Source organism: Antennarius striatus, chromosome 1, assembly GCF_040054535.1.
Source record: "Antennarius striatus isolate MH-2024 chromosome 1, ASM4005453v1, whole genome shotgun sequence".
Lineage (NCBI taxonomy): Eukaryota > Metazoa > Chordata > Actinopteri > Lophiiformes > Antennariidae > Antennarius > Antennarius striatus.
The window spans coordinates 24,761,993-24,780,375 of NC_090776.1; the positions used below are offsets into that span (position 1 = coordinate 24,761,993).

The window sequence follows — 18,383 nt, forward strand, 5'->3', positions numbered from 1 at the left end:
TATTTGTGGTTATATGGGGCAAGAATACTCCCACACAGTGTAGGACATTTGCATATACTAAAGTATGCCTGACAGTAATTTCAATCATTTAAAAAGAAAAAACAGCAACACAAAAAATATTTTATCTATTGTTGTTCTGCAGGTTAAAAGAGTGTCAGATAAAGTGATGAGTCTGAACTTAGAAATAGAAGGTGTGATGTTCAATGTTGTTAGTGGTTATGCTCCACAGGTAGGATATGAGCTGGAGGAGAAGGAGAACTTCTGGTTGGACTTTGATGAAGTGATGCAGAGCATACCTAGAAATGAGAGAGTTGTCATTGGAGCAGACTTCAATGGACATGTTGGTGCAGGAAACAGAGGTGATGAGGAGGTGATGGGCAGGTTTGGTATCCAGGAGAGGAATGCAGGACAGCTGGAAGGATACTTTGCAAAAATTGTGAAAACAGCTATAGTGAATACTTTCTTCCAGAAAAGGCAGGAATATAGAGTGACCTATAAGAGTGGTGATAGGAGCACACAGGTAGACTACATCTTGTGTAGAGGGTGTAACCTGAAGGAGATCAGTGACTGCAAAGTAGTGTTAGGCGAGAGTGTAGTCAAACAGCATAGGATGGTGGTGTGTAGGAGGACTCTGGTGGTGAGGAAGATGAAGAGTGCAAAGGCAGAGCAGAAGACAAAATGGTGGAAGATGAAAAAGGAAGAGTGTTGCATGACTTTTAGGAAGGAGTTAAGACAGGCTCTGGGTGGTCAGGAGGTGCTGCCAGATGACTGGACAACTACAGCTAATGTGATCCGGGAGACAGGTAGGAGAGTACTTGGTGTGTCACCCGGAAGGAAAGTAGATAAGGAGACTTGGTGGTGGGATGAGGAGGTACAGGAGTGAATACAAAGAGGTTAGCTAAGAGGAAGTGGGACACTGGGAGGACTGAGGAGAGTAGGGTTAGGGTTAGCGACATTGTTTTGGTCTAGAGACAGTGTCACTGAGGAAAAGACAGGAGACAGAGCTGGAGGTAGCAGAGATGAAGATGCTGAGGTTCTCTCTGGGAGTGACCAGGATGGATAGGATCAGGAATGAGTACATCAGAGGGACAGCACATGTTAGAGGTTTTGGAGATAATGTCAGAGAGGCCAGACTGAGATGGTTTGGACATGTCCAGAGGAGAGACAGTGAATATATTGGTAGAAGGATGCTGAGTTTTGAACTGCCAGGCAGGAGGCCTAGAGGAAGACCAAAGAGGAGGTTTATGGATGTAGTGAAAGAGGACATGAAGGTAGTTGTTGTGAGAGAAGAGGATGGAGAAGACAGGGTTAGATGGAGGAAACTGATTTGCTGTGGCGACCCCTGAAGAGAAAAGCCGAAAGGAGAACAAGATGTTTTTCTAGCTATTCATCATCATAAATGGAATGTTTTACGAGGGGAAAATGTGCTCAGGTACTTATTTTCCAGTTAAGTATATTTTTCTTGCAGTTGCATGCAAGAACAGCGGGAGTAGGTAAAATTTCCGTCCTGTGTGAAAACTAACCTGACCAGCAAAGCTGATTTGTTGAGCACTGCCCCTGTGAGAGTGAGAAGCTCAAAGAAAAACCTCAGCTTTTGCCTGATAACTGTGGAGATTGGAAGGTTGGCTGCGTCTGCCTGAGGACCAGCTCAGCTCAAAGCTGCTTTACGGCTATCAATTAGACAGACTTTGTCGATCACGATATGACAATAATTAGTTTGCACTGTTGGATTTATCTTATCTGTGGCAGATAATTAATCAGTATGACTGCATTAGTCACTCTTTGAAGCTCAACACTTATTTACAAGCTACTTTTTCCCTTCTAAGATATAATTGGATTGTTTTATTTGTAATAATTACATTGTGAAGATTATATTTTCTGTCGTTCTGTCTGTCTCCCTCCCTCTCTATCTCCTCTTCCATTTGCACTATCCTCATCACACAGAGGCTCAGACCTGTCTGTTGTATGTTGCCAAGAAACTTGCTGCTGCACAACTTTGATTTGGTGGGAATAATCTAAAAAGAGAAGGATAACTTCTGTAGTGTTAAGCTCCAGTAAACTAAATTTAACGCATGAAGTTACTCACCTTTGCATTTGGTCTTATCAGATAATGTCTCTTGGGCTTATACTGGATGCTGAATGGAAAGTATGGAGTCGTTTTTTTACAGGAAAAAAAAACACGCTGCAAAAAGATGATATTTAATCTGTGAGCTATGGGGAAATGAGAAGATATGGAACGGTGATGAACCCAGCATGATGTACAGTACAAGATCATTACATCATGGATTTGGTGATAAATTCTAGTTGATTTGTCTAGAAGTAAAACACTACAGGGTTGAACAAGGAGGAAGCTGTCTGAAGCATTAGGAAACTAAAGGAGCTGGTTCTCTGGGAGCCCTGCTTTGAGTCTGCACTGCTGCCAATCCATCAAGCTGTCACCTTCCTCACTAGTGTTGGTGCGCTAGCACCATCACCACAACCATTGGAAATGGAATCAAACCATTTAAAGAATGTTACAGTACCAACAGAACTGCCTATAAAAAAGAACATATGGATTAATAAGAATAACTGTTTACTTCAACAAAGTGGAAAATCACATTTTATTTCTCAGTCTATTAAGAGAATATGATTCAGATACATACACAAATATAAGACTTTTTACAGGTAATGGAGTTTACTTCAAAGTAAACATTGTAAACATGTCCATTTAAAACATATTGCATTTGGAAAAAAGGTTCCTAAAAGGTGCCTTACGAAAAATGCTGAAACATTCTGCAACGCGTGGTGTGTTTACCGAACAATTATTTTTTGTTGCCCTAATAAGGGTTGATTACATGGGGGTCACGAGAATAAGAGCTAATCTGATCTTGGGGACGCTCACTTTATTGTGCAAGAGGACATAAAATGTGCTTAATGATTAAGTTATTGAATATTTTTGAGGCAGCAATAGCCTGACAGAGAAATAGATATCTAGATATAGATATTTCTTCCTCTCCTTATCGATCTACTGTATAAAAAAAACAAAAAACTGATCAATAAAGCTCAAAGCATAAAATCATAAAATCGCTTTATCAGTGATTAAAGTGATGGTTGTTCATGTTGCAACAACTGTAATTTCATTTATTTTGTTTTTATTTCAGAAATTTGTAAAAAAAAAATAACATAAAAAAGAAAGAAAGAACAGCAAGACAAATCAAAGCCCTCAAAATGTCCATTATGATTTTATTATGAGAGAAATATGACTTTACATCACCTCAAGGGTGAGAATAGAACATAAATAAAACATTCTTACAAAATGCTGCAATAAATCACCAAGGAAACTTTTTACATTTGATTTGTTTTATACATAAATCATATTTACACATTTTTCTTTGCCCTTTTTTTTTTTTTACATTGTGGGGAATAAAACGATTCAGTACCACTTTTATGGTACACATGTTTCAAAGCAGAGGTATAAGAGCTCTCCTCTTCTCCTGAGAAGATGCTGGGTTCTACTCTAGTGCATTTTATCATTAAGATTTAAGGCTACGCAGGGTTCCCCTGATGGAGACATTCGTCCCATCACCAGGCCTATCATCGCTGGGAGGAAGTTCATTTTCTCGACTCGCATCTGCTGATTGTCCCTTGCAGAGGGAGGTTTGTTATTCTGCCCAGTCGCTCCTTCCAACCGTTAGAACGTCTTTTTTTTTTTTTTTTCATTTTAAAGCTGCTGCTGTCTGGTTTCACTGAATAACCAATTACAATCTGACAACTTATTTGTTTTTGCAGTTACAAATGCCATGGGGAAAATAGAGCACGAAAGACCACACTTATCACTGAACGGCTATGACCTGCTGAGAAAAATTACAATTTGTCACAGCAAGTAGGACATATTAAAAGGAAATTAAAGAATAGTTTAATAAAACCGCTTTTTAGTTGTTTTTGTGAAAGAGGGAACAAATTTAGTCAATAGGTGCAGTGCTCCCTAGAGGTCAAAGTGCACCTGAAGGGAGGGGGGAAAGCCCGTTTCTCTGTTTTTTTGACAGGATTACACTCGAGCCATAAATAAAAGACATGAAGCAACTAATTGGCTGGCCCTGTAAGCCTCTTAGAAGACACAGTATAATAAACCAGCCTGGACATGAAATCAAATCCTTAGGACAGACAGCAGGTTAACAAACAAGCACTTCAAGACAAGACAAAGAGGCAGCAAGAAAGCAGTTCGGCGGAGCTGCTTTGTCATTCATTCAACACATTTTTTTTCTTCTGTTTTTACTTCCCACCTGTCCAGCAGGTAGTTGTGGCCCTTGATCTGGGCTAGGTGGAGTTAAAACACCTGCTTAAAAATCAAGACGGATCAGGCCACCCTCAAACATTAAAAGCTACAAACCCCTTTATTGATCTTAAACACTAATAAGAGGGAACTGCAGCATCGTTAATGTTCTTTAACACATTTTCTCTCTTTGGATCATTGTTGCTTTTCATTAGCTTCAGTGCCCTTGATTTACAAAAAATACAAATTTCTCATTGATTGATACGTTTCACTGATAACTAAAAAAAATTGCATCAACATGATAGGACCAAAGTGCTGAACAACACTGAGTGTTGGTTAATTTGAAATGATCAGAGACTCGAGCTGTACCTGCTGAGCAGGTTCAGTCATCAAAGGTCCTAGAAAGGACACAAGAAACAAGGAAGCTCAACTCTTTAACAGACAGAAACCATGAGTATGCTACATGAAAGGTTACATGCAATAAAAAAAATTAAGGAAAGCCCCATTGTTGTCATTAAATGAAAGATGAAAATTAAATAATACCCTTGATGGGCAGATGAAGTGAGGATCAAATTAATCCATCCAAAGGCTCTACAACCCACTGAAGGACAAGACTGAGCCATTAGATGCGGGGAGAAACAACACATCCCAATGAGACTGGTGTAACATCGTATATCATTGCTTCAGAAACATTGAACACCAGCCAGGGAACATGATTAATGGCATTAGGTAATTATATAGGATTACTGGAGGTGTCAATCCCATTTCGCTTGTAATCCTGAGGCAAAATCCGTGAACTTCATCACATCCGTTTTTCAAAGTTAATAGTCAGTAGTGGAATGTTTCTTTCAATGTGGAGCTGAACAGTCGATAAACAAACAATGGACATATTTTCCTCTGTGGTTTCAGTCTCATACAACCAATAAAGTAAAGATTATGAGGGAGGAGCTTCTACTGCCACATGGAGTTTGTTGACATTTAGTATCTGTTTCCAAGTGGTATGTAGAGGGTGCTGATTGGATCCAGTAGTAACCATGGAAACAAAATGGAAGCTGGCCAATGACAGTGCTTGTGACACATCTGCTCTTCAATTCTCAAGGACTTCAATTTGACAAATAAGCACATTCTTCAAAATAAATACATGAACCTCTGGTCATTTAACCATAATATCTTCAAAACAATTTTGGCAGCCTATGAATTTTCTATATCACTTTGCTTACTTTTTCTTTGTACTCCATTTATGTATGCATACTCACACATGATAACCTAAAATATTCAAACTAAGAAACTAAGAGCAGTGGTTTAATTTAAAAATACAAAGATCCATTTTTTGTTTCTCTTGCATTTTATGGTTGACGTGCAGAAATGACTGAAAGTCTTTTCAAGGTGATTTCAAAGGTGCCAAAAAGCCTGGTAGTTCACTGCAGCATTACTCATGACGATGAATGTATTACTACTTGGCAGCAGCACTCTCCTTTAGATGTTAGAACGGCTGTGATGGGTCGATGATGATGATGATGACGGGGAGGAGGAGAGCTATTTTTCTCAGCAGAAGAAGATCTCTCCATCCATAGGAGGTTCTGGGAGGTGCTGGGGATCTGGGGGGAGGAGAAAAGAGGAATAAGTGTCACCATCACACGGGTTAAGAGGATTACGTTATTGTCAGAGGATGGTTAGTGAGCTGCATCACTCCGCCTGAGTCGTCTCAGATTCATTGAGGAACTGATGCTCAGGAAGCAGCTGTGTGCATTAGCTAGCTGCTCATCAGGGTCATCCTTTCTTACACACAAATAGATTTTACATTAAGTGCCCCCTGTAAGATGTATTTATTGTGTTCAGTGTGCTGCTGTTCTAGAAACTCAAAACCCCTCACGGACACCTATTCAAACTCATCATAATCTTCTCAGAAGAACCTGAGGCATCTCCAAATGTAACGGTGTCAAAATTCTCCTGAGTCATTTGAATAAAAAAGTATTTTCTTGATAAACCAAGAAAATATAAACGTGCTTCATTTACAGTTTGACACATTTCTGTTTATGTTCCTTCTAATGTATAAATTAATATTATTATAAAAGAGATAAGAATGCAAAAATCTGGCATATTCAGTACAAAAGAGTATACCACACAGATTAATTCTTCATGCAGAAACTGTTTAAAAGGAACACAGCAAAGAGTCCTTTTTACACAGCCAAGGCTTGACTCTTTTGACTGAATGTTTGTCACAGTGTGGTTCAGACCCAAATGCATTACACCAGGGAAGAAATACATATTCATAGTTAAGTAAGCAAAACTCCCTACAACAGAAAATCAGGCAAGGAACAGACAAACAGGCAAAACCCAGGAAAAAAAAAAATCACAAGGAAGTCCAAGAGAGTTGAAGAGTAGGATGAGTCGATGACAATCTGGCAGTGAACTGAGGACTGGGCAGAGCTTATAGGGTGACTGGAGATGGAAAGCAGGTGGCTGCAGCAGCACAGGTGACAGGAATGAGTGGATTGAGTAGGAGTGAATTCAGGATACAGAGGACAGGAGGGAAAACTGGAACTGGGACCGTGACAATGTTCTCTGTCCTTTGTAATAGGTTGTTGTTGTTGTTGTTTCACCTCTAAACTCGCAGCCACAGTGGTGACGTGACATTTGTATAAATGGGCAAATCAGTGGGGCAGTACGATGGAAGGGAGTTGTGTTTGTACAGAGACAATTGTAAATTAAAACACCATCCATCCATCCATCTTCAACCACTTATCCAGAGTCAGGTGCGGGGGCAGCAGCTTCAACAGGGAGCCCCAAACTTCCCTTTCCCCGGCCACATCCACCAGCTCTGACTGGGGGATCCCAAGGCGTTCCCAAGCCAGTGTTGAGATATAATCCCTCCACCTGGTCCTGGGTCTGCCCCAAGGTCTCCTCCCAGCTGGACGTGCCAGGAACACCTCCCTAGGGAGGCACCCCGGACGCATCCGCACCAAATGCCCAAACCACCTCAGCTGACTCCTTTCGATGCAAAGAAGCAGTGTTTTTCACCCTAATTTAATATGTATGTGAAAGTATAAATGTGCAAATAGATGTGTGAGTTTATTTGAGTGTTTTTAGTCGAGAGTATGACCTCATGCCCTGTGTTCTGTTACTGGCTACATGTCCATTACCTAAGGACTAACTTTAAGAGACATCCCAGACAGACAATAGGAACACAAAGCAAAATTAAACTCTTTGACGAAACTGCAGCAAAATACAGATGGAAAAAATGGGTCATTAACAGGCAGAAGGAGAGATAATTGTTGCAGCTTAAATAGTTTACAAAATTCAGAGGGTGTGTTGATGATGAATAAAGACAATGAGGAATGTCACAGGGACATGCGCATTTGCAACAATGATGCTTGATTAATTTACCCGTGTCCGGAACGAGGATGATGTATTAACCACAGCTCCATGCATCAATATACATATAAAATAACTGCTACATGTATGAATCATGCTGAGTTTGTTAGCAATCTGTTTCACCATCATCTTTGGATTATTACATAAATGAGGTCAGCAAATATTGTAATTCAAATATAATTCAGATATTCAATTCATAATAGCAAGACAGTCTAATACACATATTTTAAATATATTGTATTACTTAAAAAACATGATATATTTAACTACCACTGTAATATATGTACTTCAAATTTAACAGTTCACTGAAATTGTAAGCAAGGGTCAGTTTTCAAATCTCACAAGGTACAACACTGGTCATAGTCAAGGCCATATCGGCTATGAATTACTCCACCCAGCATGCATTGCAGTATGAAGTGAATGTGCTGACAACCTGAATTTCTGTTTGGTCCCTTGCTGGCTTCCTTCCATACATCAACCTATCCTGTTCCTCTGTCTCTGTTAACAACGTCAGGCGTCCTATCTCAAAACTCAAACATGCTGGAGTTCAACCTACTCACCCACTGGACAATTAAAATAAATTGATCTCTCCCCTCCCTCTTGTTTTCTGTTCCTTACCTTCTGTCTGAGCACTCCCTCCTTTGCCCTTCTTCTTCTTCTTTTTCTTTTCCTTGTCTGTTTTGCTCTTGTTCTTAGCTAGCTGCAGCAGGCTATTTGAGATCTTGTTGGCTTCAGTGCCCTTCAGGTTGGGGTTGGAGGATGAGGTAAAGGGATTGAGGCCTCTCCCTTTGGGCTTAGAAAACTGAGGCTGCAGGCTTGGGAAAGAGGAGGAGAGTTCCAGTGGATCCAGCTCCAGAGACCTGGAACTGCCGGGGAAATGGGATTCATCCGATGTTGTAGAGGGAGTTCTCTGCAAGCAAAGGATAGAAGAAAGATGCCATTACCTATACACTGTATGTAAGCAAATATATATGAAAAACATTTTTTTTCAACACTGTCATGAATAAAATATGAGCAAGATTGTTACCCCAAAAGGGTTTAATTGTGGAAAATTAATATGAATCTATGTAAAGGTATTAGAATAAAAGCCAGGGAATATAACTCTCGTCTTTAATAGCAGGGCAGCGCTGTCTGATGGTTAACATATTTCAAAGAGCTTTCATAAATCTCATTCAAGAGCAACCAGGTTCAGTCTCCATAAACACACTGTTGAAGTGTCCTTGAGAAAAAAACAGCTCATTGACAGTTGCCCTGCAGGGGCAACAGATCATGGTATCATCATTGTTATCATGATCATCATTTTTAAAGTGTCGCTATTCACCTCAACCACGTGGAACTCCTCCATCTTGTCGAACTGCCGCTGCACAGCCTCCCTGTCCCTCTCCAGCTTCCTCTGGGCATCTCTCAGCCTCTCCAAGTCTCTCTGGTACTCATCCTTCTTATGATGCAGTTCCTTCTTCTCCTCCTCCAGTTCCCTGTGCTGCTTCAGAACCTCCTCCTCCTGCAGTGGTTGGGAGACGTAAGGATGGATTTAATTAAAAGAAATGACAAATTTGTTTTGATCATCGTATAGAATATTTTATAAAATGTTATTTTCTACCAAAAGTTTGGATGGATTCAGGGAAAGTGGGAATGTTGTAGAATGCTCTCCAACACCTGATTGGAAAACTCAATTTGACAGAAACTTAATTCCAGGTTTGGTGCACTTTATTTTAACCTTACATCCTGTTTGAATACAATGGAGGTGTGATGGGGAGCAAGTTTGATCCACCTCTGTGATGCCTGTGGAGGCAGCACTGAAGCAAACCTCTGTATGAAGAAGGGTGAAGGAGTGTGACAGATACCCTGGGGCTATTCAATGTGTAGCAGCAACAGGTAGTCTGTTACTTGAATGAGAAACAGAGACAATCTCTAACAGGAGAGAAAGTGAAATATGTCCATATGTGTTTATGTCCATTGCTGTGTTACTCGTAATGCCAACAATGTGATGCTGTGACCCTTTCTGAACAAAACAATTGGGTCATAAAACAAGGGAATTTCACCAGTCTTGAGTAATGGCTGAAATCATTCAGAGGTATAGATGAGGAGAGGTTGACACTTAGTGAAAACCTTTGTTTTTCAATGAACAACAGCAATATCATCAAAAGGTGATTGTTCCAGGTGACAATTTAAAAGCATCTGTTATGGTACGAACGGGTGTTGGCACCCATGGCATGGATATCACAACTATATAAGAACCATTCATCTTGAAAGGCACATACCGATTTTGGAACAACAAATCCTGGCAATATATACACACAACTTTTTTAGCAATGTCCTTGATTATCGAGCAAGACAAGACACTTTCTACCATCTCACAAAAGTCTGGCCCTCAACTGATGGGCAGATTCAGTCACCCACTGAAAAGATGTGGTGAATTGTGAAGAGAACTTAGATTGAGGACTAATTAGTGTTCTTTCTTCCCAAATGCTCACTGAATGTTGTTTTAAGAAAAGGTGATGCAAAATAGTAATAAACATGAACCTGTCCGAACATTTTAAATGTGTTGCAAGCATCAAATTTAGAGGGATTTAGGTTAGGATGGAAATTATTTGCAAATCATAATTTAAATCAAATCCGTATTTCATTTACATTGACATTTTAATGTCCCAAATCTTTTGGGATTGTATAAGGTGCTATTATCCAAGATATGAAACTATTCAAAACCCTTTAAATTAAAGTAATAAATGAAGGTCCATTCAAGGTCACATTAAATGCAAATGTCTTCATCTATAAATGTCAGCACCAACAAATGCATTCAGTACATGCTTCTAACAGTCTTTGAAGATGAATTATTGGACTCATTGCAAACTGCAGGAAAAAAATCTTCTGACTTATTGGTATTCTCGCTCATTGGTAAGTAAACAACAGATAGGTGGTCTCACGACACACATTTAAAGCAAATGATTTGAATGCAGGAACATGTGGATGGAAAAGCTTATGATTTCACACAGGTAGCTCCTGCAAAATCCATGATGGTGACGACCTGTGACAAATGTTTGAGTAATTTGTTGATTCTCTTGTAAATTGTGCAAATCATTGTTAATTATTCTAACCCTACTTCCTTGAGCTGCTGCCTGTCACATATTTGAAATCCAACTGAGACTCTTCCTGGTTAAATAAAATTAATTAAAAAAAATACCGCTATACCTAAAGTCTTAGCTTTTTATTAGCTTTTATCACTGCATGATCTCAGTCAGACTACCCTTCAAGACAGTCAAAAAAACAACAACTAATAAAGGCAACCATTCATCATTTCAGGAAAACATTCAAGTCTTGTATCTTGTTCTTATTCTCCTTGTTGTCGCAATTTATAGGTAAACGTTTTACAAGGTTAAAATTTTTATACTGCAGTAAAAAAAATCATCCACTCCAGAATTGCAGTTGGCCATAAGCCTGATAATAATGCACAGGCAGTCATGGACAAGAAGGCACAGTTACCTGTACTTGCACCAGCCCCTCCCTTTCAGCCAACTGCTGCTCCCTCAGCTCCCACTCTCTCTCCCGTTTCCTCCTCTCCTCAGCATGAGCTGCCTGTTGTCTCTGCAGGGATGCCAGCTCCTGCCGCTGCTTCTCCAGGCTGCGCTGCTTCTCCTGTTCAATCAGTGAGCTGGGCCGTGAGGATGCCCGCGATAACGACGTGCAGGAGGAGGAGCGCTCGCTCAAGGCCTGCCGCTGGTCCTCTATGAAACTATCCTGCTGAACCACCACAGCCTGTTGCACACAAACACAGCAGCGGGACAGATAGTCCAAGTCAGTCACATATGTTAACGCTGCACCTGAAAACATCTTAAATTGTGACACCCCCCGTTCACCTATTTGTTTGTCATTAAGTGGTGCTTTCATGCACAAAAAACGATCTGTATCTCATTGTAGGGACACCCTCTTACCTGCAGAGTACTGAGCAGGAGGTGCAGGTTGGACACACTGTGGAGTACCTGCTGTTAGAGAAAAGAAAAATCACTGCGTGTTCTGTTGCACGGCAAAAGTTGTTTGGTTGAAGTCACATTGCTTATTGCTGCACCCGACTTGAAGTTAAAATTCACTATGGATGGTTACAATGCCTTATTTTAAACACTGACTTTTCCCTTTAATAAGCTCTAGCAGTTCATTGCATGTAATATGAATTTACAAGTGCTTTAACTCAGCTTTAAACTGACTTGATTTCACAATGATGTGACCTTTTCTTCTTTCAAACACTAACAAAGAGACAAGACCACTGAGCATCCAGCTGTCACAAATGTTTACTAAGTAAAAATATACTCCCGTTAATACTCACTAAGGACAGCAGAAGAAGCTGTTCTCAGAGAATGTGAGTGTGCTGAACAAAAAAAAAAAAAAATACAGCATGGTGTCGATAATAGCCTGGATAAATGGCCATGGACGGAGGTAAATAAAGTGTGGGGTACCAACATCTTTATGTGAAAATAAAAGGTGATCTTATGGGTGTATATTCTGTAGTTAAATGGAATGGGAAGGGAAAAGGACCCTAACATATATGCACAATATTTTTAGTGAAACTAGAGCACATCCAAAAGGAAAAAAGGAAGGACTTTTTGATCTTGCTCTGTCATGCACTTTCACACTGTTGCTATAGTGATATCACAACATCTACATTAAAATAGGAATTAATCCATGACTTATTAGGGAAACCAGCACTACTGACACTGAGAGAAATGGAGAAAAGAGACAATAGAGAAACCGTAGTCAAACCAGTTTAATTAGTCACTTAATCAGTTAATCCACCATCTCAATTATGGCTGTTAAGATAACCCATAATTGAACCATAAATATTTTTGAATCCCGAGAAATTCATCAGAAAAGTGTGAAGCAGATGAAATGATTCTTGATGACCTGGAGGATATATAGATATACTGTATATCCTTTGTTCTTTTTAATATCTTCTTCTTCTCCTTTCGGCTTTTCTCTTCAGGGGTCGCCACAGCGAATCAGTTTCCTCCATCTAACCCTGTCTTCTGCATCATCTTCTCTCACACCAACTACCTTCATGTCCTCTTTCACTACATCCATAAACCTCCTCTTTGGTCTTCCTCTAGGCCTCCTGCCTGGCAGTTCAAAACTCAGCATCCTTCTACCAATATATTCACTATCTCTCCTCTGGACATGTCCAAACCATCTCAGTCTGGCCTCTCTGACTTTATCTCCAAAACCTCTAACATGTGCTGTCCCTCTGTGCTGTCTCTAGACCAAACAACACCGCTGGTCTCACCTCAGTTTTGTTCACCTTTCCTTTCATTTTAGCTGAAACTCTTCTATCACACGTCACACCTGACACTTTTCTCCACCCGTTCCATCCTGCCTGTACATGCTTCTTCACCTCTTTTCCACACTCTCCATTGCTCTGGACTGTTGACCCTAAGTACTTAAAATCCTCCACCTTCTTGATCTCTTCTCCCTCTAACCTCACTCTTCCACTTGGGTCCCTCTCATTCACACACATGTACTCTGTCTTACTGCGGCTAACCTTCATTCCTCTCCTTTCCAGGACAAACCTCCACCTCTCTAGCTTCTCCTCCACCTGTTCCCTGCGCTCACTACAGATCACAATGGCATCTGCAAACATCATAGTCCATGGAGATTCCTGTCTAACCTCGTCTGTCAGCCTGTCCATCACCATAGCGAACAAGAAGGGGCTCAGAGCTGATCCCTGATGCAGTCCCACCTCCACCTTGAACTCCTCTGTCACACCTACAGCACACCTCACCACTGTCTTACAGTCCTCATACATGTCCAGCACCGCTCTAACATACTTCTCTGCCACTCCAGACTTCCTCACACAATACCACAGTTCCTCCCTGGGCACCCTGTCATAAGCTGTCTCCAGATCTACAAAAACACAATGCAGCTCCATCTGGCCTTCTCTATCAACATCCTCAAAGCAAATACTGCATCTGTAGTACTCTTTTTTTGGCATGAAACCATACCGTTGCTCACAAATGCTCACTTTTGCCCTTAGTCTAGCTTCCACTACTCTTTCCCATAACTTCATTGTATGGCTCATCAGCTTTATTCCTCTGTAGTTGCCACAGCTCTGCACATCTCCCTTGTTATTAAAAATGGGCACCATCACACATCTTTTTATATACAGTATATACTGTATATATTTTTTTTTACAAGTTCTGTAGGTGTTGTCGTAACATTTACTGCACTTATCCTTGCCTCCTTAACTTTGATGATCACTTCTTCTCCTAACATCAAATTTTCACTGCCTGCGTGTCCAGTAAATGATGATTCTTATCAGCCTCAGCTGTAGTTTTAATGGTAGAAATTAGCCTATATATTCTTCCATTTTATATACAGCATATTCATTTCACTCTTTTTGCCAGCAAAATTATTTAAAACATATCTTACTTTTAGACATAATCTTTCTTCAATAATTTACATTTTTTAAGTAAGTGTGCCTTAACCGCTGATAAAACAAACAACCCTGCAGAGACTACAAACACAGCAGCTGCTGCTTTCATTTTTTGCACTCAATGATGTTGCTAACAATAATGGTACCACAGTTTTAACAGTTTCCATGTAAACAGTGGCTCTAATTGAGATGAAGACAGGAAGTCAATTTTACCTCACTGTTCCTCTTCAGCAGTAGAAGCACATTAGCATTTCCTCCCTGCACAAAAGAAAGACACACTTAGTACTGTACAGCTACAATAATACATCATATTTTGAATACATTAGGTGGATTTGTTACTGCATAGACTACATGATGCTATATTTGGTTGAGTGAACGAGATTATACTGTGGGTGTATTACAAAAATCTGAATGTAGCTGATTGATATAAAAGTGTTGAAGCGGAATTTTAAGTGACGATGAGTAAACATATTCAAATATGTATCATTCCTTTACATAGAAAAATCCTGACCTGACAGAAAATGTAATGATTTCCCTCAGAGCCCCAGTGAACTCTATTCCAAGGATGAAATGTTAATTAACATGAAGTGCTACTCTCTTGTTCAGGCATAATTAAAAAGGAGCAGCCTAGTGTCAAGTCAAGTAACAGACCAAATAAATGCTTTTTTAAGGCAGCTTATTGTTGCCTAAAACATGCAAGAACTGAATCTGTGCAATTCAGTTGATAGATACGAGCAGGATATATAAATACAAAAGCTAGAATCAGGTGCAGAGCTACAATAACACCACATAAACGCAGTCCTTTCATTTTCATCCACAACTGAACGCTTATTCAAGTCACCATTAGCAACCAGACCTAGCAGGATGAGTCAAAAGACTAATTAACTTGAGGAAAATAACCATCTAAATTCATCTTAATGGTACTGTTAATGTTGAAGGACAAATGCACCACCACTCAATGTGGTGTGGGGGCATAGTGGCTTTAGGGTAAAAAATAATTGCTACTGAGACCTTCTTTAAAACACTGTCGGACTCTGTCCTACGTAGATCTCCTACTGTATCCTCGCTCTCGTCTCGGTCTCCACCTGACGAAAAGGGAAACCACAGGAGCAGAGAACAAAAAAAGATCAGGTTTACTGCAAGGAGATATCAGAAGAGATGCACAAGATAAGGAAAGTTTTTCAGGTTTTCAAGATACATGATGCAAAAATACTTTTAAAAGTTTCTAATATCACAGTTTCAAATGATGCGGGTAATTTCATTATACAGTGATTTCTATTCTCATGTCCTGATAAATTTGTCTCATTTAACACTGGTTAACTAAGAAATTAAGTTCTTTATGTTGAAATTGATGAAAATGAGAGTCAAAAATCATATTGGTCAAATTTTAACAACTGAAAACTATTGAATTTACTTTTTTCACTAAAAATAGATTAATGCTTTACATTCAACAAAACTTCTCTTAAAACATGCTAATCTGCATTTACAACTGCAATATATCATAATACATTTCCATAAGTTTTAACAAGTTGATATTTAGTGCATGGATGAAACATCAGCATTATGTCACAATCATTGTTTGTGATTCAGGAGAAGATGAGAGGGTGAGACGGTGTCTGCAGGCACCATGATGGTATTGGTATTATCCTGTTATCATCTTCCTGTGTGGAGCTTGTGGGCCCTAGCCAATAATAGTGCCAAGTTAGATCACTGAGACCATCTCTCTCCTCTTCTGTCACTGTCATGGATGAATAAAGAGCTGCAGTCATATCTCTTTGAGGTGCACTTTGAATTCACACAAACCCATCAATATAGCACCATCATGCAGGGTAGCCAAAATGTATGAGCTACCCTGCATGATAATATGTGAGCCTTCAAACAGGCTGTATAAACTATTTCATGTTTTACTTTACTCAAGCGTATGCTGTTGTGAGCACCAGCAGGTCCAGGGTCAGTGCCTCTGACTTTTACAGACTGCCATCATGTAGTCCAGGTGCTTAAGTTTAACCACATGACAATTATGCACAATCTGGACTGGAGAACAAGCACATGGCAGCTGACTCACTCTTACTGATGTGCATCTGGTGACTGTCGAAGCCTCCGAAGGTCTCAGCCCGACGGGGTAAAGACACCGGCCCTGTGCCTCCACCTTCCTGGATGCTGGCCATTGCCCCGCCCAGACTGTCATTTACCAGCGCCTGTAACGTCTCCACTGTCAGACACACACACACACACACACACACACACACACACACACACACACACACACACACACACACACACACACACACACACACACACACACACACACACACACACACACACACACACACACACACAGAGGGAAACAACAACGTGCACATCAGTAAGTGAATTACCGTGGCTAACTGTGTTACCATTCAACTCCCCACTCATGAATCCTACCAGGCACTTCTGCTTTCAACCTTGTATTGGCTTCTGTTGCTAAGCAACTGTTGAAAACCAGCTTCAACTGCAGAGGTTTTTTAACAAAAACTTTAAATACCTTCAACAACTGAAATGAAAGAAACTAAAGAAAGATATACAGTATTGGTATCCACATCTGTATACTGCCAATGCAGCACTGTGACCTTTGCAGTGGAAATGAGGAGAAACAAAACCATTGTTACTTGATGTGAATTCACAATACACACAGTACCCTCGGCGGAAGAAATGATATTACTCGTACCAACTGACATGTCACATAAGACCAATAATTGCCTCAGGGTTTGGAAGGAGTTGGTATTCTGTAGTAGGGAGCAAAACCTCTGCTGCTAGTTATAAAGGTAGAATCCACTGCAAGAAGATCTCCCCACATTTCTCTGGCATCAGAGCTGCAAACAATTCTCTCTCGAAGGTTAATTGCACAATTTGTAAGCCTACAGCAGATTTCTGGTCTGTGGGACCACTGACACCATTTTGTGGTACACTCTCTGCCTGCAGCAATACATAGAAATCCTTACGAGGCGGCTGCATCTGTGCTTGGCTTCTCATCTCCTCTACGAGGCTCACGGCTCTGAACACTCACCGGCTCAGTTTTTCCAGGTTGCAACACAAAACACCTTTTTTAATGTCTATTGTTTCACAAAATAATACACAGGTTTCTGTTTATCTAACAATAAGTAGTGCTTAATATTCCACAAATGCTGCTTTTGACAAAGAAATATTCAGAACTTTATTTTGTATTTGGACTCTCCTTAAATGCTTGTGATCTGCTTTACTAAGTCGCTGCTGTTCTATCTACCCTTGACTTACTCAGAACCTGGCAGTAATCTTTCTGACCAACAAAAGCAAATGTTGTTCCTTTCCATTCATTTCTTCTAATCTTCAACTTTTGCCCATCTCCCTTTACTAAAGTTAAATCTCAAGGAATTTAAATAAAGATTAAACAATTAGAAACCTGGACAATTTACAGAAGTCTTTATTGGCAAAACAAAACTGCAAACTTTTCGGTCAATACGAGGTGCAGAGAAGATGATGTGCTTCTTCCTTTCAATTTCATTCACTCTTCATCAAAGCAGTTCCCTCAGTTTATGATTTTTACTTCTCATTCACATTTGCTGACCAGCATGGCTAATACAGCAAGAGGTAGAAAAAAATCCTGAAATGCAAATTCTCCTATATATATTTTCTGTGCCTGGGTAATTTAGTGTTCAATTAATACTGTAGTTAGAATTGAGGGATGTGGTCGTCTAGCCTTCCAGATGGTTATCCAAATGGACATTCTGGATAATCCAGAATGCAAGAATCTAGTTAATCCAAGAATGTAGTTATTTTTCTAATTTTTATTCAATACATTATGAGATACGGTACCATAATTAACTAATTAATCTTAAGGTTAGGTTATTTAGTCGCACATTTTTGATTGATTAACCTGAGGCAAATCTCTCCACAGCTCTACCCAAGAATTTGAGAGTAAGCACTAAGAAAAGTGGAGAGTTGCAGAACTGGTGAGTGGTGAAATGTGATTTAAAGTAACTAGAAATGAATGGAGCTGTGGAGTCATTGAAATGAGAGGGAGGAACCCATGGAGAACCCATCTTGATGATATTTTATGCAAGGAAGGTCCAGCGATCCCTCTGGAGTTAATAAAATACTGCAATTACAGACGAGTCCATCAAGGAGTGGATAGCTGCCACCATCTCCAGAGGACTGTGCATATGAGCAAAATCGACCAAGACTCTGGGACACAAGTAAACGATTTTTTATCAGTACCATCACCTCGTACACCTACTATAGTTGGTAAATGAACAACATATGTTGTAGCAGATGCATACGTAGATCTCAGATAATGGGCATAAAACAAATTGTTTTATTTCAGTG

The 18,383-nt window shown here is 39.9% G+C and overlaps 1 protein-coding gene across 1 annotated transcript in view; it reads right to left on the minus strand.

The window, feature by feature from the left end:
* Window positions 1–3,205: 3,205 nt before the first annotated feature.
* Window positions 3,206–18,383, minus strand: part of si:dkey-172h23.2 (uncharacterized protein LOC393772 homolog) — a 104,547-nt gene continuing 89,369 nt past the window's right edge. Inside the window, 8 exon segments of the mRNA XM_068314095.1 lie at window positions 3,206–5,850; window positions 8,246–8,537; window positions 8,949–9,128; window positions 11,108–11,380; window positions 11,557–11,607; window positions 14,256–14,300; window positions 15,054–15,127; window positions 16,108–16,254. Coding sequence (XP_068170196.1) covers window positions 5,798–5,850; window positions 8,246–8,537; window positions 8,949–9,128; window positions 11,108–11,380; window positions 11,557–11,607; window positions 14,256–14,300; window positions 15,054–15,127; window positions 16,108–16,254 — 1,115 coding nt within the window. The 3' untranslated portion in view covers window positions 3,206–5,797.